This window comes from Bufo bufo, chromosome 2 (assembly GCF_905171765.1).
Source record: "Bufo bufo chromosome 2, aBufBuf1.1, whole genome shotgun sequence".
NCBI lineage: Eukaryota > Metazoa > Chordata > Amphibia > Anura > Bufonidae > Bufo > Bufo bufo.
In genome coordinates this window covers 251,037,923-251,060,696 of record NC_053390.1, presented here as the reverse complement: position 1 = coordinate 251,060,696, position 22,774 = coordinate 251,037,923, and the positions used below count along the sequence as shown (strand labels likewise).

The window sequence follows — 22,774 nt, the reverse complement described above, 5'->3', positions numbered from 1 at the left end:
GCCACAATGTGGCATAGGCCAATGATTAATCTGGCCCATTGAGTCTAACAGTATTTCTAAGGAGAGTCTGTTTTCAGTCTTCAGTTATAATGAGTGCTGAAGACGCCTGTGTGCAGCATACAGAGGCTTCCAGTCGCCTCTTGTCACTACCCCAGTCCCTGACTATGTACGGTATATGTTCCCTGAGTATCACTGCCCATCAACTTGCCTATCCGACTTCTTACACAAGGACATCTTCAGTACTCAGTAGAACTGAAGACTGAAAACAGACTCTGCTCAGCAATGCTGTTAGAGTTTGTTAAGAAGACTCAATGGCCAAGATTTATCATTAGCCTACACCACATTTGTGTCATGGAAAAGTCGCAATCTGTGTGTTTGCGACTTTTTCAATGCTACTTATGCCTTCTTTCCAACACTCAGTTAGGCCTCATGCACATGGACGTGTGCCGGCCATGCCTGTAGTTCAGCCCACAAACTGCGGACAAAGGCCAAGTGCGCACCATATCAGGGATGCGGGCCCATTCACTTGAATAGGTGCGCAATCCGGGGAGAGACGGTGCGGAACAGAGTCATTGATCGGAAGTCAACGGAAGCACTACAGAGTGCTTCCGTGGGTTTTCTGTCCGTGCCTCCACACCGCAAAAAAGTAGTGCATGCATGCATTTTTGAAATGCAGACCATCAAATGCGGATCGCAGATGCCATACAAGGGAATGGGTCCGCGTCTGCAGGCACATGGTCAATACCCGTGCATTGCAAGCTGCAATTTGAGGTCCGCAGCATGGGCATGGCTGGCACACGGTAGTGGGCATGAGGCCTTACAGCTTTGCTTAGAAGACTTTCTTACACCCTGTTTTCTAGTACAAACAAAGATCTTTCCCTAATAAAGTACACTGCTCAAAAAAATAAAGGGAACACTTAAACAACACAATGTAACTCCAAGTCAATCACACTTCTGTGAAATCAAACTGTCCACTTAGGAAGCAACACTGAGTGAATCAATTTCACATGCTGTTGTGCAAATGGGATAGACAACAGGTGGAAATTATAGGCAATTAGCAAGACACCCCCAATAAAGGAGTGGTTCTGCAGGTTGTGACCACAGATCACTTCTCAGTTCCTATGCTTCCTGGCTGATGTTTTGGTCACTTTTGAATGCTGGCGGTGCTTTCACTCTAGTGGTAGCATGAGACGGAGTCTACAACCCACACAAGTGGCTCAGGTAGTGCAGCTTATCCAGGATGGCACATCAATGCGAGCTGTGGCAAGGTTTGCTGTGTCTGTCAGCGTAGTGTCCAGAGCATGGAGGCGCTACCAGGAGACAGGCCAGTACATCAGGAGACCCGTAGGAGGGCGGCAACAACCCAGCAGCAGGACCGCTACCTCCGCCTTTTGTGCAAGGAGGAACAGGAGGAGCACTGCCAGAGCCCTGCAAAATGACCACCAGCAGGCCACAAATGTGCATGTGTCTGCTCACGGTCAGAAACAGACTCCATGAGGGCCCGACGTCCACAGGTGGGGGTTGGGCTTACAGCCCAACACCGTGCAGGACATTTGGCATTTGCCAGAGAACACCAAGATTGGCAAATTCGCCACTGGCGCCCTGTGCTCTTCACAGATGAAAGCATGTTCACACTGAGCACATGTGACGAGTCTGGAGACGCCGTGGAGAACGTTCTGCTGCCTGCAACATCCTCCAGCATGACCGGTTTGGCATTGGATCAGTAATGGTGTGGGGTGGCATTTCTTTGGAGGGCCGCACAGCCCTCCATGTGCTCGCCAGAGGTAGCCTGACTGCCATTAGGTACAGAGATGAGATCCTCAGACCCCTTGTGAGACCATATGCTGATGCGGTTGGCCCTGGGTTCCTCCTAATGCAAGACAATGCTAGACCTCATGTGGCTGGAGTGTGTCAGCAGTTCCTGCAAGACGAAGGCATTGATGCTATGGACTGGCCTGCCCGTTCCCCAGACCTGAATCCAATTGAGCACATCTGGGACATCATGTCTTGCTCTATCCACCAACGTCACGTTACACCACAGACTGTCCAGGAGTTGGCAGATGCTTTAGTCCAGGTCTGGGAGAAGATCCCTCAGGAGACCGTCCGCCACCTCATCAGGAGCATGCACAGGTGTTGTAGGGGAGGTCAAACAGGCATGTGGAGGCCACACACACTACTGAGCCTCATTTTGACTTGTTTTAAGGACATTACATCAAAGTTGGATCAGCCTGTAGTGTGTTTTTCCACTTTAATTTTGATTGTGACTCCAAATCCAGACCTCCATGGGTTGAAAGATTTGATTTCCATTTTTGAATTTTTGCGTGATTTTGTTGTCAGCACATTCAACTATGTAAAGAACAAAGTATTTCAGAAGAATATTTAATTAATTCAGATCTAGGATGTGTTATTTTTGTGTTCCCTTTATTTTTTTGAGCAGTGTGTATTATAAAAAAATATGTTTATCATCCCTGTTCCTACACTAGATTAAAAATAATGTGAAATGACAGTTACGCTTTAAGCAAAAATAAAGGAAACTGACCAATTTCACATGAGTAACATACTGTTTGTCTGAAAGAGACTTAAGACTAGTTTCACACTAGCGTCAGACATCTCCGGCAGGCTGTTCCAGCAGGGAGTAGCCTGCCAGAGATGTCTGGATCTGGCATTGCCGGACACTACCAGCCAGCCCCATTCAGTATAATGGGGACCAGCGAAGATCCAGCCAAACATGCCAAGAATCAGCTGGAGGAAAACTGCTGCTCGATGCGGTAGCTTGTAGCAATGCCGGAATGCAGAGAGCTCTGACAGGCCATTCCCTGCAGAAAAAGCCTGCCGGATCTCAAAGCGCTAGTGTGAAACTAGCCTAAGCCAGAATTCAGGCACAATGGTAAATGGGAGCCAATGGGGGAGATTTATCAAACTGGTGTAAAGTAGAACTGGCTTAGTTGCCCATAGCAACCAATCAGATTCCACCTTTCATTTTTCAGAGAAGCTCTGAAAAATGAAAGGAGGAATCTAATTTCTTGTCTTATAAACATCCTTACCACTGATAGAAATATGTACAGATGACATGAGGCATCTTAGTACTTGGACTGAACATACGTAACTGCGTGGAAGTTGTCGGAATAATCTAACTGTACACAAGCCATAGATTTCTTTTTTCTAGAGTTCTCAATATGACTGCGGAGTCCAGTACGGTATATCACTGGCCTCTTATAAACACAGGACTTTACACTGTGCAGACAGGAGTCCTGTCCACCTCCTCCTAATATAGTCCTTATAAGGCAGGAACCCGAAGTCAGACAGGACCCAGATACATCTTCTGCCATACTCTCTATATACTGCACAGGGAATACTACTACAGTATGAACACTCAACATTACTGTCAATCAGAAATTCATTACAATATACGTATTATTATGTGACTGCACCGTCTGTTCATAAACCTTTAATTACTTTTGATTCTTTAGCAATGTACTAAAATACAAACCCGCCCCTCGTCCAGAACCAAACACACCGGCCCAGCGCACTTTAGGTTAATTTCACACAAGTTTTCTGTCAGGATGCATTCCGTTTTGTGAACGGACAGCATCCGGACTGAACCCTGATCCAGTCATTTCAATGGTTATGTACATATTGTTCCCTGACCATCTGCCTGCTCGGCAAAAATTGCAGCATGTTCTGTCTTTATCCATTTTTCACACAGAACTGGTCCATTGAAGCGAGGCTACTTTCACACTTGCATTCGGTGCGGATCCGTCTGGTATCTGCACAGACGGATCCGCACCTATAATGCAAACGATGGTATCCGTTCGGAACGGATCAGTCTGCATAACAGCTTTTCAGATCTGAGTTTTCACATTGTGAAAACTCAGATCCGACAGTATATTCTAAAACAGAGGCGTTCCCATGGTGATGGGGACGCTTCAAGTTAGAATATTCTAAGAAATGTGTACATAACTGCCCCCTGCTGCCTGGCAGCACCCGATCTCTTACAGGGGGCTGTGATCCGCACAATTAACCCCTCAGGTGCAGCACCTGAGGGGTTAATTGTGCGTATCATAGCCCCTGTAAGAGATCAGGTGCTGCCAGGCAGCAGGGGGCCAGACCCCCCCCTCCCTCCCCAGTATTAAATTCATTGGTGGCCAGTGCGGCCCCCCTCCCTCCCCAGTATTAAATTCATTGGTGGCCAGTGCGGCCCCCCCTCCCTCCCCTGTATTAAATTCATTGGTGGCCAGTGCGGCCCCCCCTCCCTCCCCAGTATTAAATTCATTTTACACGAGCGTGACGGATTGGCTCCGGATGCGTTCAGTGAAACTCGCACCATTTTGCAAGCAAGTTCAGTCAGTTTTGTCTTCGATTGCGTTCAGTTGTCTAGTTTTTTCTGCGCAGGTGCAATGCGTTTTTTACGCGCGTGATAAAAAAACTGAAGGTATACAAACAACATCTCTTAGCAACCATCAGTGAAAAACACATTGCATCCGGAAGCAAGTGAGGGTGCAATGCGTTTTTCACTTCTATGGGGCCAGGGCTGCATGAAAAACGCAGATTATAGAACATGCTGCGTTTTTCACACAAAGCAGAGCTGATGCGTGAAAAAAAAACGCTCATGTACACAGACCCATTGAAATGAATGGGTCAGGATTCAGTGCGGGTGCTATGCATTCACGTCACGCGTTTCACCCGCGTGGAAAACTCGCTCGTGTGAAAGGGGCCTTACAGTTTTTGAGGAGGAGTTCAGAAATTCTGTGCTTCTTATAGGGGGTAATTTATCAAACTGCTGTAAAGTAGAACTGGCTTAATTGCCCATAGCAACCAATCAGATTCCACCTTTTATTTTCCAATGGTGCTGTCAAAAATGAAAGGAGGAATCCGATTGGTTGCCATGGGCAACTAAGCCAGTTCTACTTTACACCAGTTTGGTAAATGATTCCAATAGTCCCTAAAAGATTATTGAGCGGTCTCTGCTTGTTATACAGGCTGATAAGTCTGCAATACATAAGGAACTGTGGGTCAGTTTAGGTGAAAAACCGGTCTCATGGTTGTTCAGACAGACGATCAGAGCCCAGTTTTCATTTCTTAAAAGGAACCCGTCACCAGTATTATGGTGTCCTCAGTAAGGGCGGCATAATATAGTTTTATTTCCCCTTAACAGCTCCAGCGCATAATGATGAGTCCTGATATTCATGAGCTCCTGGCTGTCCCGGTAAGAAAGAAACTGTTAGGGCTCATGCACACAAACGTATTATTTTTCTGTGTCAGTTAGTTGTTTTTTTTTGCGGCCCATATGCGGAACCATTCACTTCAATGGGGCCGCATAAAAAAAATGGAAATTACTCCATGTGCATTTCGTGTCTGTATGTCCACATGACCATTCCACGAAAAAAAATAGAACATGTCCTATTATTGTCTGTCTTACGGACAAGGATCGTACTGTTCTATTAGGGGCCGGACGTTCTGCAAAATGTGGAATGCACACTGCCGTTAGCTGGCGCATGCGCATTAATTACTGTGATGCCGTACCAGGAATGGACATTGCAGTGCGCATGCGCCGGCCGACGGACTCAGCGTGCAGGTGCGGGATCTCGGCGAGAGAAGTAGTAAGAAGATGGGCGGGCAGAGGGAAAGACTGGGCGGGGGAAGCGTCGATAAGGCAGAGCTCCCTGGGCACCTACGAGGTTGACGCCGCCCCTGGGCACTTGCGAGCCCTCATTTGCATATCCTACTAAGATGATTTTTGCCAGTTTTAGAAGTCCACGATTGCTTATAAAAGGTAACGTTTTTATCAACTAATGCTGCTAGAAAGCTATGGGAAGGGTTAAAAAGGTGAAACTGTGATGACAGACTTCCTTTAAACCTGTCAGGAAGCTGAGAACCATCCTAGTATGAACCCTTCACTTCAATGGGGTGTAATTTTTACATTTTTGTCAAAATGCAGGAGGCCGGGGCAGCCCTCAGAGGCTCGTAAGCAATATATCCAATTTACCTATCATAGACTGAACTTGCTGCAATACCAGATCCAGCCCATGGAGAGACGGGGCACTGTTTCTTGAAAGAAAAAAAATCCTTTAAAGGGGTTGCCCAGAACCTAATCTGTCAGCTGCACACAGTGATTGTTCCATATCTAACCACTCGAACCCCACAATGCCAAGAACCAAGGTGGTTTTCAGTCGGACCGTGGAACACACTTGCCCTTTGCACATCAAATCTCGCATTCAGTTATCCCTAATTATCAACATAACACTTACTATAATCTATTACTATATATTTCTGTCATAAGACAACAAGATGATGAGTCATTATGTCAGTGGCTCTGTGCTTCTAACCTGGCATATACACTTAGCATACAGGTCCAATCTCAAGACCGTATCCGTTTTGTGGACCGCAAATAGCGCATCTGCAGAATACGGATGCTGCCCATGTGCATGCCACACTTTTTGCCGGCCTTATTGTAACAATGCCTATTCTTGTCCGCAAAATGGACACATAGGACATGTTCTATCTTTTTTTTTCAGGGCTGCAGAACAGACATACGAATGCGGACAACACACAATGTACTATCCGCAATTTTTAAGGACCCATTGAAATCAATGGGTCCAAATCAAATTCACAGAAAATGCGGATTGGATGTGGACCCCATTCGTGTGAATAAGGCGTTACATACAGTATATTACTTAAATGTCTGTATAACTACAGTAAGTTGGTTCCATCCTGTTTTGTAAAGATTGGAGAGGTAAGTAGTACAGTATTTCTTTTTTCCACAGAAATTGGATAACACCTTCATGTCACAAATGTGATTAGAACATAAAAAAACTGCACAAATGTTAGAGTATGAAATGAAAATGTTTGCATAGAGAAAAACCTGGGTCTACCTTTAGTTATGATGCACTTCTGTCCCATGCAATGAACTTCGCTGTAATATGAAATACTGAGGTACAGTCCTGCCAGGACCTTACCTCGATGGAATCACCAAAGAGCTCCCAGCATTCCTTGATGTGGGGATGTATAGATATTAGAGGGCATCCAGACTGATGACAGCAGAGGCGGACTGGGATCTTGAAGTGGCCTTGGAAAAAAACCTAAAAGTGGCCCCAAGTAGGCAGGTCCAAATTGACAGAAGGTGGGGCAACACAAGCAGATAGGGGCAGCATCAGTAGGCAGGGAAAACAGAAGTAGGTGGGGCCAGCAATACTGTAGTGCAGCACAAAATACCGCCCCCGCAGAACCAAATACCACAGTGCAGCACAAAATACTGCCAACCTCACCACAGTATTCAATTAAAGCTGAGGCCATCAGATCATTATGTACCCAGCCAGCGGCTGTGAGAAGGGCTAAGGTGGCCCTCTTGGCATTGGCCCACCGTGAAATTTCCCTGTTAGGTTCTATGACCAGTCCGCACCTGGATGACAGGATAAGGAAGGATGTGGAGGAGACCAGGGAACATGGTATCACCCAGCAGGTCTGTTATCTGAAAAAGGAGACCAGACTGCAGTTGCATCAGATATAAAATTTGATTAGTAATTTTCAGAAACACTTCATACACTCTATACAAGTGGATTCTGTGAAATTATCATTTTGGCTGGAGGTATACTTAAAAAAAACTAGAGAAAAAAAGACAATGCAACAGCACTCGGCAAGCCAAATAAAGTACAATAATGCCATAGTCACAAAAAATATTCAAGTGCTAATGCTACGCTTATTTTATACGTGAGATGCTTGGCGAACGCATTTTGTACAAAACCATTTGGGCCTGTCCGCCAAACGTCAAGGCGATCTCTGTAAGATGGGAACCTAACACTGAATACTACCTATTATGCGCCATAAAGTTCAGGAAGTGTTGGCTCCACATGCATGCTGGGTCCACTCTGCCCTTTACCATTTTTGGTGCCATAATGGCCTCCATTACTTCCAGGGGATACAGGTACCAACTTTATTTGGTTTGCGAAGTGCATTGTCTTTTTTCTCTATGTTTCTAGCCATGGCAGCGTGCACCTGTGCATTGGGATGTGTTGACTAACCCCCTTTTTTTACTTAAAAAAACTAGCCGCCTCTAGACCCAATCCTCTATCCTGCTATGTGATTTGGAGAATCTTGCTACCTGACCCCACTAGCTACTACCATTCAGATCTCCATAAGTGTATGCTAACACATCAGATTTTTGGAGCCAAAAACCATGTGTAGATCTTCACTACTGATTTCAATGGGGAATCTGCATGTGAATCCAAAGATAATTTTTCAGCTTGCGGGATTAAAAACCTTGCTGTGGAAAAAGAAGTTTCTTGATCATTCTGCGTGGAATCCGAACACAGAGTTCCTACTGAAAATGGACAGGAATGAAAATCCTCACTAAAACTGCACTAAAAAAAACATGTCAGGTAAAAAATTTATACAGAAAAAACCTGATGTGGATTCCACACCACAACCACACTTAGGCTACTTTCACGCTTGTGGCAGTGATCCAGCAAGCAGTTCCGTTGCCGGCAAAACGTATGCCAACTGATGGCATTTGTAAGACTAATCAGGATCCTCATCACTCAGAAAAATGCATTGAAATGCCGGATCCATCTTTCCGGTGTCATCCGGCAAAACGGATCCGGCATTTATTTTTTGCACCTTTTTTTTGGTCTGCGCATGCGCAGACCGGAAGGACGGATCCGGCATTCCAGTATTTTGATACTAATACATTCCTATGGAAAATAAATGCCGGATCCGGCATTCAGGCAAGTCTTCAGTTTTTTTGGGCGGAGATAAAACCGTAGCATGCTGCGGTTTTATCTTTTGTCTGATCAGTCAAAATGACTCAACTGAAGAAATCTTGATGCATCCGGAACGGATTGCTCTCCATTCAGAATGCATGGGGATAAAACTGATCAGTTCTTTTCCGGCATTGAGCCCTTTTGACGGAACTCAGCATAGGAGTAGAAAAACGCTAGTGTGAAAGTACCCTTAAATCATCACTATTTATTGTGATTTTTGTGTGTGTTGTTGCTGATTTTGGCACAGATTTTCTGTTACATGCTGTGAATTTTAAAGTGAACCTGTCATGTTGAACATGGTGTCTGAGCTGCAGGCAGCATATTATAGAGCAGGAGGAGCTGAACAGATTGATATATAGTTTTCTGGGAAAAGATTCATTATAACACTTATTGCGTTCATATAAATTCCTGCTCATTCTGGGCTTTGAAGTCAAGGAGGCGGTCCTATCTGATTGACAGCCTTCCCTCTATGACTGTGTATAAATAGATAGCTGTCAATCATTGATAGGACCGCCTCTGACTCCAAAGCTCAGAATGAGCAGGAATTTAAATGTATAAAATACAAGTTATAATGAATCTTTTCCCATAAAACTATATACCAATCTGCTCAGCTCCTCCTGCTCTATAACCTACTGCCTGTAGCCTGCATTTTCATGGTGGCAGGTTCCCTTTAAAATCTGCAAGGTAGGCCAATTTCCACACGGAAGAAAAAAGCAAAGTCTAATCTCAAACACTTTGGTGGAAATGTATTGCGCTGCGGTTTTTTCCACGCATAATCCGCAACATGTGCAGACAGCCCTAGTATCCATACTGTTCTCTTTTGACTCCTGCGGTTTGTATAATCACTGCTGATCACTGCTGTTCATGCTGTCAGGGTAATACTCCGCTCATCCACAGATCAAAGGCCAGAGCCCCCTGTACAATAAAAACACACATATATTAAACAAAAAGGAGTATGTGATCCCTGTATTTGCCTATGGAACATGGACGTTAAAACTGCACTTCCTACATATTTTTATAAAAATAAATCCTGAAACGATCATATAAATGACAAGACAATATACAACTGTGTATAAACGGTATTGCCCGCTGGCAACCAGTTAGATGACTTTCTTCTTTTCCAACCCTCTCCCAAAATAATACACTAGGAATCTGTTCACATGGAGCATACAGGCAGATGCAAGGTAAAAGCACAGCAGTTAGGCTACTTTCACACTAGCATTGTTTGAATCCGGCAAACAGTATGCAAACTGAAATACCGGATCCGTCTCATCCGGAATAACGGATCCAGTATTTGAATTTTTTTAAAGATCAAAGGCGAAACCAGCTCCTCCTATATCCCGGTGCGTGCGCAGACCGGAAAACCGGATCCGGCAATGCTGCAATTTCCGGACCACTTGATACCAGATCCGGTATTAATAAATCTCTATGGAAATTAATGCCGGATCCGGCAAGTGCGGTATTGTTCTGGTATTTTGTCAGGAAAAAATACTGCAGCATGCTGCGGTATTTTGTCTGGTCAAATACCGTTAAAGGGATGGAACGGAAGACATCCTGATGCATACTGAAGTGTTAGGTTCCCATCTTACAGAGATCGCCTTGACGTGTGGCAGACGGCCTCAAATAATTTTGTACAAAATGATTTGCCAAGAATCTCTAATTTATTTGGTTTGGTTATTTGTACTTTATTTGGTTTGCAGAGTGCTGTTGCATTGTATGTTTTGTTCTATGTCTGTTTCAGTAAACTCTTTTCTTCCCCATAACACCACAATTCTGGAACATCTTTTATCATATCTCTGAACTGTGATGTTCCTGTATTAATCCTCCTAAATATAACTGGGTGTTACCATTCCCCTCGTCAAAGGGATATGACTCTACACAGACTCAGGCAGCACTGACTAGACAGTATCAGACGGTGTAAGGACACATCCCCAACTGTTAACACCCACACATTTCTAGGAGGAATAACACAGAAACGGTACAATTTAGAGTTTTAAGAAAAATACGCTATAGAATAGTGATCTCATGGGAAATACATGTATGTACAAAAACAGACAGGTGAGGAGAGGTGGCAGGTCCTCTTCAAAAATGCCAGTATCATAAGCAAATCCTAAAGTAAGGCTATTTTCACATCTGTTCCGGCACAGAACAGCCTGCCCGAGTTCTCCAGATCTGATACTGCCGCCTGCCTGCCGAACCCCATCGACTATAATGGGGCCTGGCAGAGATCCGGCTGCTACACGGCAAATATGCCAGGTTTTTATCCAGCCATTCTGTGCCGGGATAGGAAAGCCGGAGATGTGAAAATGGCCCAAGAGAACACTGGCAATGCGTCACATCTGTTTATAACAAATATCAATGTATTGCTAAGCAAGGCACATGCCTGGCATCTATCACACTACTACAACTCCCATCCGCCGGTTTATTATAACCAATCATATGATACAGAGACTATGGAGCTCATCAGTTACGTTGGAGGACCAGAGCAGATTTAACAGACGTATGGCGGTCACAGATGCACGAAGTTCTACTGTACCTCCACATGCCTTCAATTTCAAACCTGGTGTGCCCCATCAGACTATGTATGCCCAAGAGTATTCTCTATAGAAGCACTGCCACACATACCGGAGCATGGAGGCTCTGCCAGTGTGTATGAGCCCTAATGTACTACTGGCAGTCGCAGGCTGTTCTGTCAGTGGTCCAGGAGGCTGAGATAAGGGGATTCACACACAGTGATCACCAGCGATTTTCGTTCTAAGGCCTCATTCACATGGCAGTATCTAAAGCTATATGCACACGACCATCGTTTTTGTCCACGTTCAATCCTCAATTGTTTTCATTTCTTTGGGTCCACAAAAAAATGCAGACAGCAAATGGATGTCATCTGTGTGCTGTTCGCTACCGTGGCCATGACGCAAAATATTCAACGTGCACGATTCTTGTCCATTTTGCAGAATAGAGCTAGTACTTGTAATTAGAGATGAGCGAAGTGAGCTTCAGATGTTACATCCCAAGTCGCTTTGTTCAAAACTTCCGAAAAAGTCTCCGTACAGTATTAGAATGTATGGGCTCCAATGAGCAGAAGCGAGTTATTTGTGAAGTCGCACGTGACTTCGTTGAATAACTTCGGAAAACGACTTTAAAACCGAACTTGGCTGGTCTTATCCTCGGGGTAAGGCCACACGGTCAGGTTTTTGCATGCAGTTCTGGAAGCTAAAACCAGGAGTGAATTAGAAAAAGAGAAGTGGTATCTGTCCTTTAGGGCTCTTTCACACGAGGGGATTCCGTGCGGGTAATCCGCTGCGTGAAAGAGAGCCAAGCCCCGTTCCGGACAGCAGAGACACGGAGCAGTAACATGATTGATAATGCTCCATGCCTCTCAGACCTTTTTAATACAAAATCACGGTGACAACTTTATCTCATTGTGATTTTGTAGTAAAAAGGTCACAGAGAGGCACGGAGTATTATCAGTCAGGTTACTGCTCCGTGTCTCTGCTGTCCGGAACGGGGCTTGGGTCTCTTTCACGCAGCAGATTACCCGCAGGGGATCCGCTCCTGTGAAAGAGCCCTTATACTTTCTCTCCTTTATGATTCCCACCTGGCGGTGTGGCCGCCCCCCTTGCAGTGGATCTACGTGTCGATCGGCGATATACATATCTGACACATGTGAACACTGCCTAATAATGGCCTGTATTCTGCCGACTGATTGACAGGGAGACGGTGAAGGATTTTCTCTTAGTCACCGCCCTTTTATATTACTGATTCACTGGACGGCTAGAGATTAGGGAACCGCTTTACACCCCAAATGCAGGTCCCAATTACAGGATGACGTGTGAGAAAATGTATCTTTGTATCGGATCGGTGCACATACCGTGGCGCAGTACGTCAGACACAAAGAATACAGTGTACCCTGCACCACCAAACACAGCGCCCACCTGTTGGCGAATACAGGGCATATTTAGGGTACAGACACACACAGGGCCACAGCATGATCGAGGGGCGTCCACAATGTGGCGGAAAACTGCACCGACATAGGATTTCACCACAAATCAGCATGATTTACAAAAAAACTGCATGGACATCCTTAATAATGGCAGGTTGTACCCAGCGCTGAACCCCCACCCCCCCTTGTGTCAGTAAAGCTGGTATACTATAGGGATCAGTACAGACTGCATTCTTTCCAGTGCGGTTATGCCACACAACCCATGTAGTTGCCTGGCTGCCCAAATCTACTCACCGCTGCCCCCGCACTGCCCCGCGTAGTCCTCGCAGCAGTCGCCGCTCCGGTGGCAGTAGGAGTCGCAGTAGCACGTGCTCCCGGTGGCAGTGACGCCGGTGCAGGCATTATTCCTCCCTGGGCAGCACCTGGGATGTCCGCGCCGGGTACAGGCACAGCGACCTCCCGGTACCTGGATCACCCACACCGAACAGAGAAGAAGCCACAGCCCGGAGCTCCGGAGCTGCATCCCGGGGCATCCAGACACAGGAGACGGGAGGGAACGGTCTGCAGTCACTGTGCCCCGCAGGTCATGTGAGGTCAGCCCCCGGGCTCCAGCTGTTCCCAGGTAGTGGGAGGAGCTCCGGCGCCCCCAGCCTCCTCATTGGAGCCCTGGCTGTATAGGTGGGGACATATGTGTGACGGATGGACGGAATATCTCACTGTAGATGAGGAAGGGAGACCTCTTATCAGCCTTTACTTTCTGGTCAAATATTGGGACATTTTTTGCCAAAAGTCAGAATATTATTTATGGCTTTTTTTTTATGTTTCCACCGCAGTTTTACCGGTTTCAGTTTTTACAACAAATTGAATTTTACAACAAATTCATTCTCCGGTCCCGAGGATTACAACCATACCGAATTTATATAGTTTTTTGTTGTTTTTTTATACTGGAAACAAAAAAAGTTGAAAAAAGTAATTTTTTTTTACTTTTTATTGCCATATTCTGACCCCCATAACTTTTTTATTGTTAAGTCTACGGAGCTGTGTGAGGGCTAATTTGTGTTTTTTAATTATTTTGATCATTTAAGTTTTTTATTCAGTTTTTTTTGGGAGGTGAAGAGATGAAAAAATGGTGAATTGGCCATTTTGATGTTTTTCTATTCCGCCGTTTGCCATAATGGATAAATATTTTTATATTTTAATAATAAGGGCTTTTCGGTCACTGTGATGCCCACGATGTTAATTTTTTTAAAAAAATTTATTTTGAGAAAAGGAGATTAATTTGAATTTTTATATATTTTTGTTTATATTTTTAACAACTTTTTCTTTCCTTTTTTTTATTTTTTTTAAGTCACCCTAGGTGGCTATAGCAAGCAATCATTAGATTACTGTTTCTATTTAGTAATGGAAATTGAGCCATTACTAAATATGGAATACAGAATATTCAAATTCAGTGCTGCCACCTGTAGGTTTGTCTTGGAATATACCAGTGATATAACCATGGGAGCCTTCAGCAGGCTCCAGCCTATCATCACCAGGCAACAGCTTCCCTGATCTCATCCAGTGCAGGAGCGCATGACTTCCGTATTTTCACCACTTAGATGTAGTGGTCACATTTCACCACAACATCTGAGGGGTCAAATGTCTGCGATCGGCGTTATCACAGATTGCAGACATTAGCCTCAGTGGCCGTGATCATCTAAGGTTTAGGCCTCATGCACAAGGCTGTTGCACTACGGAGTGCTTCCATGGTGTTTCTGTCCGTGGCATCATTTTGGAAATCCTATAAAAATATATCAAACTACAGACACTTCTGTAATGAATCTAAAGGGGTTTTCCAGAAGTTCTCAGGCTAGCTCATCAATATCAGATCAGTGGGGTTCTGACTCGTGTCCCCCTGCTGTTTGAAGAGGCCACAAAGCTCCGGTGAGCACAGCAGTCTCTTCCTACGTCAGTGACATCGCATTCATCGGTCACATGGGACTATGTGCAGCTCAAGCGAATCGGCCTGGGCTGCAATACCAAGCACAACCACAATACAATGCACGGCGCTGTGCTTGGTAAGCTGTGAGGAGGCCGGGGCACTCATCAGAGCTCTGCAGCCTCTTCAAACAGCTGATCGTCAGGGGTGCCCGGAGTCAGATCCCCAACTGATCAGATATTAATGACCTGTCGGAAAACCCCTTTTAAATAAATCGTATGTGAAGGAGCCTGATATACAACCCTGTGCTCAGAACGTGTGCCTCATCTAAGGGTTTGCTGAGTGCCACTTATTTCTGTTCTACTCCATTATAGGAGCAGAGCAATGAAAATGACACCCGCAGCACCTGATTGACTACGATGGTGACCAGCATATTACACAAAATACTAAAGCCTGCTGCACTATTTTGCTCCCCATTTTTAAAAAGAATATGCAATGGAGACCCCGAAATAAAGCGTTCAGCACAGATGTGAACATAGCCTAAGGCCTCTTGCACACAACTGTATGGCTTTTTCAGTATTTTGCGGTCCGCAAAAAACGGATCTGCAAAAAATACGGATGACGTCTGTGTGCATTCCGTTTTTTTGCAGAACGGAACAGCTGGCCCCTGATAGAACAGTACTATCCTTGTCCGTTATGCGGACAATATTAGGACATGTTCTATCTTTGAACGGAAATACGGAAACTGAATGCATACGGTGTACCTTCCGTTTTTTTGAAGATCCATTGAAAGTAATGGTTCGGCATACGGAACGCAAAAAACGGAAAGTAAACGGGGAAAAAAAAAAGTGTGCAAGAGGCCTAAGTATGGAGCTGCACATGCAGCCCCTGTGCACTGCCAGAGAGAAGCCCCCCGACTTTGGTACAGACAAAGGATGAAGATGCAGCTTGAAGACCTGCTCTGTATGAGAATGGAAGAATGGTACATTAGAGGCATGGCATAAACTCATCACATTTTCCCCAACGCATTTACAGTAGCAGCACAATGTGAGATGACATCTCATCTAAGCAAAAAAACTTGCAGTGGGAATTGACGTGCGGTGCAGATTTTATATCCACAGCAAGACAATACACCATGACAGTGGGCACAGAGGCGATGGGGGTGTCTGTATTTTACATGCTCTTATTATATTAGGTTATTTCCTTTTTTCCTTGCTTTGTGCTTTCTCTCTGCCATTTATTTTTCAGCTAACCTGAGGTAAATCTATTGGAGGATTCTGATTGGACGATGGTTGCTTACCTGTATCTGGGGTACCTGTTTTCTGCCCCTCCCATGATTGGCCAGCTGTTCTCTGTGGCGGGAATTTGGAATATTTATAGGAGCTGTCAAGCGGGTTCAGAGCCGTCAGTCGCCGAACCTGTGAAGAAGAGAAGGCGTCGTCTGAAGCCCCAGTATATTGCCAGCGTAGCTGCAAAAGAGCTTATTAGCTTCGCCGGCATTACTGGGCAGGAGGAGGAGCGGCGACTGAAGTTTTCGGCGGGGGCGATCAAGTTTGAAGATCGGCGCAAGAAGGACTGGGCTGCTGCCAAGAAGAAGATCCGAAGGTCCGGACAGGAGGCTCTACAGTCCGAGAAGATTGGCTCCGGCTGAAGGGGAGGAAGAAGATCGCTTACCTGCCATGGAGGAGCTGCTGAAGAAACTTATCCTGCGCGCCGAGGGAAGATGTGGAGAGACGTGGCTTAGGCGCTGGTTGGCTGATGCTCCGTCAGCTGAAGATGAGGAGGCGGGGTCACGTTCCGTGGCTCCTACTAATGACGTCATCGGATGTCCGACGCCGGCTTCTGGAGGATCAAGCAGCGCAGCCCAGAACACTGCAGAACCAAGCCGCGTCTCCAGGAGAGCTAAGAAGCCAAGAAGATCATACTCTCCTTCTGAAACTTCAGGTGGACGAGGTGGCAGCAGGCGCTCCTCCCCCAGGCGGGCTGCATCGCAGTCTGGGGTATTGAGTCGAACGCCACAGCCGTCCTCCAACTCAACCGAACGGGACCCAGCTCAGGATCCAGGTGAGATGACATGTGGGCAGAGTCTCGCTTTGCCCACCAACATAGGGTCTAATGATAATAACCTGCTGCTTAGCCTTGCTAAGCTATTCACCCAATGGGCTTCAGCATCTGTGCCATTACAGGTTAATCAGCCTGCGGCAGTGTGGTGTGAATCACCTGCTACGGCAGTGGCTGATAATGGCCGGAATGAGTTATCAGAAGATTTAAGGATTGGTGTATCTGAAACTTGCCTGAAGGAGGCCATGACTTGTGATGGTTCTTTTTTGGGGTTTCATTTATCTCAATCAGTTAAGGAAAAAATTTGGAGAAGGGAATATGTAGATATTTTGTCTCTTCTCCCTTCTGCCAAAGAATCTTTCAAAAATGATTTAAAAAAAAGCAGATGACAAAAAGGAGGATAGGAGAAGGTCTGCATCGCGGTCTTTCAATAATTGGCTGCAGGCCTTCTGTATCTACTCCTCAGTTTTATGCGCAAAACACCCACAACTTTGCGTTGGTTTGTTTCAGCATATGGATTCCATCTTAGAGGCTTATCGGAATTTCGGAGGCCTCGCTTGGTTTTCATATGATGAGACTTTCCGCCAGAAATTGACAATTCATGCTAATATGAAATGGGGATCTAAGGATGTTGGCCTTTGGCTTAGCTTGATGTTGCCACAACGAGCGAGTTTTCAGGCTAAGCTAAATTTTTCACCGGCGTCTGGTGCAAACTTAAAAAAAGGGATTTGTGTTGCGTATAATGAATCAGCTTGTAAATGGCTGAGTAATTGTAAATATCGTCATGAATGTTCACGTTTGTTAGATGGTTTTATTAAGATTTGTCAGTATTTTGGTGTTCCTTTAGCGTGGGAGAAAACAGTTTGGCCTTGTCAAGAAATTGCATTTTTAGGTGTTATTATTGACTCTGTTAACATGGAATTTAGACTGCCTATTGATAAAGGGGAGAAGACAGTGATAGCTCTCAGGAAAATGAGTCTAGCAAAAAAGTCCCAGTTAATTGATATACAAAGTTTGTTGGGTTTATTAGCATTTGTTCTAGTATCATACCAGTTGGCCGAGTTTTTTCTAGAAGGTTATACATGGCGACAAAGGGATTGAAGTCTCTTACGCGCATGTTAGAATAACAAAGAGTTTGAAAGATGACTTAGCAGTATGGGAGGAATTTTTATTAAATTTTAATGGCCCGCAGTGCTTGGCAGGAAGATTTTGTTGAAGCCGGTGCCCTGGCCTACATACGGATGCTTCAGGTTCATGGGGTTATGGAGCTTTTTTAAACGGTCAATGGTCAGCCGAAGCATGGCCTGATTGGTGGAAAGAGCAAGGGTTGAACAAAAACTTGTTTCTTTTAGAATTATTTCCTATAGTGGTTTCATTGATAATTTGGGGTGAAGTGTTTAAGAATAGGAGAGTTCTGATTTTTTCGGACAATAAAGGGGTTCTTTTCGCTGTTTGTCATCTCATAGTGAAATAGTAGTTAGATTATTATGTTATTTAGTGCATTGTTGTTTAGGTCTGAATGTTTGGATTAAAGCAAAGTATATTGCCAGTAAGGACAATGTTATAGCTGATTCTCTTTCCCGCGCTCAGTGGGAAAGATTCTTTTCCTTAGTGCCTCAAGCGGAGAAAGTGGGAATTCCATGTCCGGAACAGGTTTGGAATCTCATCCGGGAGTAATCAGCTGGTTCATTCAGAGGTCTGTTGCTCATCGAACATGGGATGGATATTCGTTAGCATGGAAGAGGTGGTATCAATTTTGTATAGTTAGGAATGTTTCTTGATTTTTGTTTTGATTTAAATTTGTTTTTTCAGTTCTTGTGTTCATTGTTAGAGTTGGGTTATTCGGTTTTGGCGAAAACGGTTTCAGGTGTTTCCTTCTTTTTTTTAATTAGCAGGTCATCAATCTTTTTCGAATCAGTTTGTAGTAAAACAATTTCTGAAGGGCGTTAGAGGATCGCTTAGCCAGGCAGATAAGAGACGGCCAATTACGTTTGAGCTGTTGGGCAGCATAGTGTCAGTTTTAAGATTTTCAACGTTTTCAGCATATGAAGAAATGTTGTTTAAAGTGGCGTTTGTTTTTGCCTTTTTTGGAGCTCTACGCATAGGTGAATTGGTAGTGGCTAATAGGACGTCAATTTCACCTTTGAGGTTTGAGGACGTTAAGTTGATCAATAAGGCAGTTTTAATTTTTATTAGGAAATCTAAAACAGATCAGTTGGCTAAAGGGTCATGGGTTAAGTTAGCAGCGTTTGCGGAATCAGTTTTGTGCCCGGTTAGGACAGTAAAAGAATTTTTAGAAGTTAGACCAAAAGTTGGTGTGTCCTTCCTGAGTCACGAAGATGGGTCAGGAATGACAATACACCAATTTAATACACTACTGAAGAAATGTTTAGCATGTTTAGATTTGCCTGTTGATCAGTACTCATCTCATTCATTTCGTATTGGGGCGGCTACTGTCGCTGCCAATCTGGGGTTGAATGAGGCCATAATTAAGAGAATTGGGCGTTGGGAATCAAATAGATATAAAAGTTACGTTCGGCCTAATTTAGTTTTATAATTGTTATCAATCTTTTTTAGGTCCAAGCCAATTTATTGTTTGGATTCTGGGTCATTCTTTTGTCTTTTGGGCTGAAAGAAGGGCTGCAGAGCGCAATTACTCTTTAAGTATGGGTATTGGTTCATTATTTACTACAATTTTTTTGGTTAGGTTTTAGGGGCCTTAGATGGAAGCAAATCATTCCAATTTTGAGAGGAGAACTACAGACGTTTCCCCGGCCTGATGTTTTAATTATTCACGCTGGGGGGAATGATTTAGGAAGAATTAAGACGCTAGAGCTGATGGATCAAATGAGATTAGATTTGAAAGCTATTAAATCTTTGTTGCCCGAAGTTACGTTGTTTTTTTCTGAAATTATTCCTCGTATAGTTTGGAAGAGTGATCAATTTAGTTTCATAGACAAAGTTAGAAAAAGAGTAAATAGAAACATAGAGAAATATCTTCCAAGCCTCAATGGGTGGTCATTTAGGCATACTGAACTAGAAGGTTTTATTCGGGGCTTATATCGAGACGATTTAGTCCCATCCACCGTATTCCACCACTCTGAATCCATTTACCCCAGATGAAGATTTGATGTGATCATGTGATATCATTTGTCCTCGCTCTGAAGGATATACGTCCATTGTCCCCAGCTCCCTTGGATATAACATTTTATGGAGTCATAATATATAACAAGACGTATTGGTAATTATACACATTAAAACAAGACAATTTCCAATACACATATTGGGAATACGCACACTGCACAGCACTATGAGCAGGTAGCAGTGGGCAATAAACCAATAAAAAATGCTCAATAGACTTCCCAATAAGATATATGAATTTGAAGTGTGCACTTGGTCTGTCTATTTATTAGAGTATATTTCCCCATAGATTCATATTATGAATATCACTGCTGATTTTAAACATCACTTGCTATACCCTTATACTTTACATGAATTAGACATCTTTCTATAAGCAAACGACTATATTTTTTATAAGACACTTGGGGATAAACAATATACTAATATTCAGTGAATGTATGAGAAACATAAGGTTGCTATAATCCAATGAATATGTATATTATCATCCACAATATCATCTCCATCATAAATATTTATTTAGGATTTTGTAACAATAAATACAGCTCTGATCCTACAAGAAAACCACATAGAAACACATTCCCCTTTTTGAGACATCTTCTCTATCAATTTTTATGTATTTTTTCAACATTTACTCATTTTGAATAATAATGCAATGAGTTTGGTCTAAAATAACCTATAGAAGATTCTCTATAGAGGCCAGAGACACTTATAAGTAAAAAACGCACTAGTGCCGAAAAAAACGAACACAAAACCCAACAAAATCGCAACTCAATTAGAATCCCAATTTACACCACAAAATCCATCGCAGATTTTCTACATAGCTTTCCAAGAAGACACATATATATATATATATATATATATACAGTGGGGGAAATAATTATTTGACCCCTCACTGATTTTGTAAGTTTGTCCAATGACAAAGAAATGAAAGTCTCAGAACAGTATCATTTCAATGGTAGGTTTATTGTAACAGTGGCAGATAGCACATCAAAAGGAAAATCGAAAAAAAAAACTTTAAATAAAAGATAGCAACTGATTTGCATTTCATTGAGTGAAATAAGTATTTGAACCCCTACCAACCATTAAGAGTTCTGGCTCCCACAGAGTGGTTAGACACTTCTACTCAATTAGTCACCCTCATTAAGGACACCTGTCTTAACTAGTCACCTGTATAAAAGACACCTGTCCACAGAATCAATCAATCAAGCAGACTCCAAACTCTCCAACATGGGAAAGACCAAAGAGCTGTCCAAGGATGTCAGAGACAAAATTGTAGACCTGCACAAGGCTGGAATGGCTACAAAACCATTAGCAAGAAGCTGGGAGAGAAGGTGACAACTGTTGGTGCGATTGTTCGAAAATGGAAGGAGCACAAAATGACCATCAATCGACCTCGCTCTGGGGCTCCACGCAAGATCTCACCTCGTGGGGTGTCAATGGTTCTGAGAAAGGTGAAAAAGCATCCTAGAACTACACGGGAGGAGTTAGTTAATGACCTCAAATTAGCAGGGACCACAGTCACCAAGAAAACCATTGGAAACACATTACACCGCAATGGATTAAAATCCTGCAGGGCTCGCAAGGTCCCCCTGCTCAGGAAGGCACATGTGCAGGCCCGTCTGAAGTTTGCCAATGAACACCTGAATGATTCAGAGAGTGACTGGGAGAAGGTGCTGTGGTCTGATGAGACCAAAATAGAGCTCTTTGGCATTAACTCAACTCGCTGTGTTTGGAGGAAGAAAAATGCTGCCTATGACCCCCAAAACACCGTCCCCACCGTCAAGCATGGGGGTGGAAACATTTTGCTTTGGGGGTGTTTTTCTGCTAAGGGCACAGGACAACTTATTCGCATAAACGGGAAAATGGACGGAGCCATGTATCGTGAAATCCTGAGCGACAACCTCCTTCCCTCTGCCAGGAAACTGAAAATGGGTCGTGGATGGGTGTTCCAGCACGACAATGACCCAAAACATACAGCAAAGGCAACAAAGGAGTGGCTCAAGAAGAAGCACATTAAGGTCATGGAGTGGCCTAGTCAGTCTCCGGACCTTAATCCAATCGAAAACCTATGGAGGGAGCTCAAGCTCAGAGTTGCACAGAGACAGCCTCGAAACCTTAGGGATTTAGAGATGATCTGCAAAGAGGAGTGGACCAACATTCCTCCTAAAATGTGCGCAAACTTGGTCATCAATTACAAGAAACGTTTGACCTCTGTGCTTGCAAACAAGGGTTTTTCCACCAAGTATTAAGTCTTTTTTTGTTAGAGGGTTCAAATACTTATTTCACTCAATGAAATGCAAATCAGTTGCTATCTTTTATTTAAAGTTATTTTTTCGATTTTCCTTTTAATGTGCTATCTGCCACTGTTACAATAAACCTACCATTGAAATGATACTGTTCTGAGGCTTTTCATTTCTTTGTCATTGGACAAACTTACAAAATCAGTGAGGGGTCAAATAATTATTTCCCCCACTGTATATATATGTTGGGTGTAACTCTGTGTTTCTGGTATACACTAAGAGAGTTAAATAACTCAATCTTTTCATTTTCTTGCTTCAATAATAACTTTATTTTTCTTTCCCTTTTCACGTAGAGACCACGTACACTGAACTTCAGGAGGAATGGCAGGTTCGGATAGAGTGATCACAACATACCGTACAGGAGAGGGCCGTTTTATAGGTCTTTATTGCCCATTTTTTGTTTTATTATACATATACTTTATTTCTGTCTGGTTTGGCTAGCACCATGGGATGAGTTGATTTTGATACAACAACCCAGGCGGCACAACTTTGCATTATTTTTCATATGTTAGATATACCCAGTGGCATCTGTGTACCCATAAGAGGAGATCCCTCTCGGATGAGATGACAGCTCAGTAACCTGGGTGACAGTCCTGCATGATCCGCGGTTACCGTGGGTCTGACAGTTCTTCGCCCGGGCGATGCATGTGGACAC

The 22,774-nt window shown here is 43.9% G+C and overlaps 1 protein-coding gene across 1 annotated transcript in view; it reads right to left on the bottom strand.

Annotated features, from left to right (window-relative positions):
• Nucleotides 1-13,260, bottom strand: part of LOC120988716 (somatomedin-B and thrombospondin type-1 domain-containing protein-like) — a 40,781-nt gene extending 27,521 nt beyond the window's left edge. The window contains exon 1 of the mRNA XM_040416368.1: nucleotides 12,994-13,260. Within this exon, the coding sequence (XP_040272302.1) occupies nucleotides 12,994-13,222 (229 nt within the window). The 5' untranslated portion in view covers nucleotides 13,223-13,260. The remainder of the gene's footprint in view (nucleotides 1-12,993) is intronic.
• Between the last annotated feature and the right edge of the window lie 9,514 nt (nucleotides 13,261-22,774).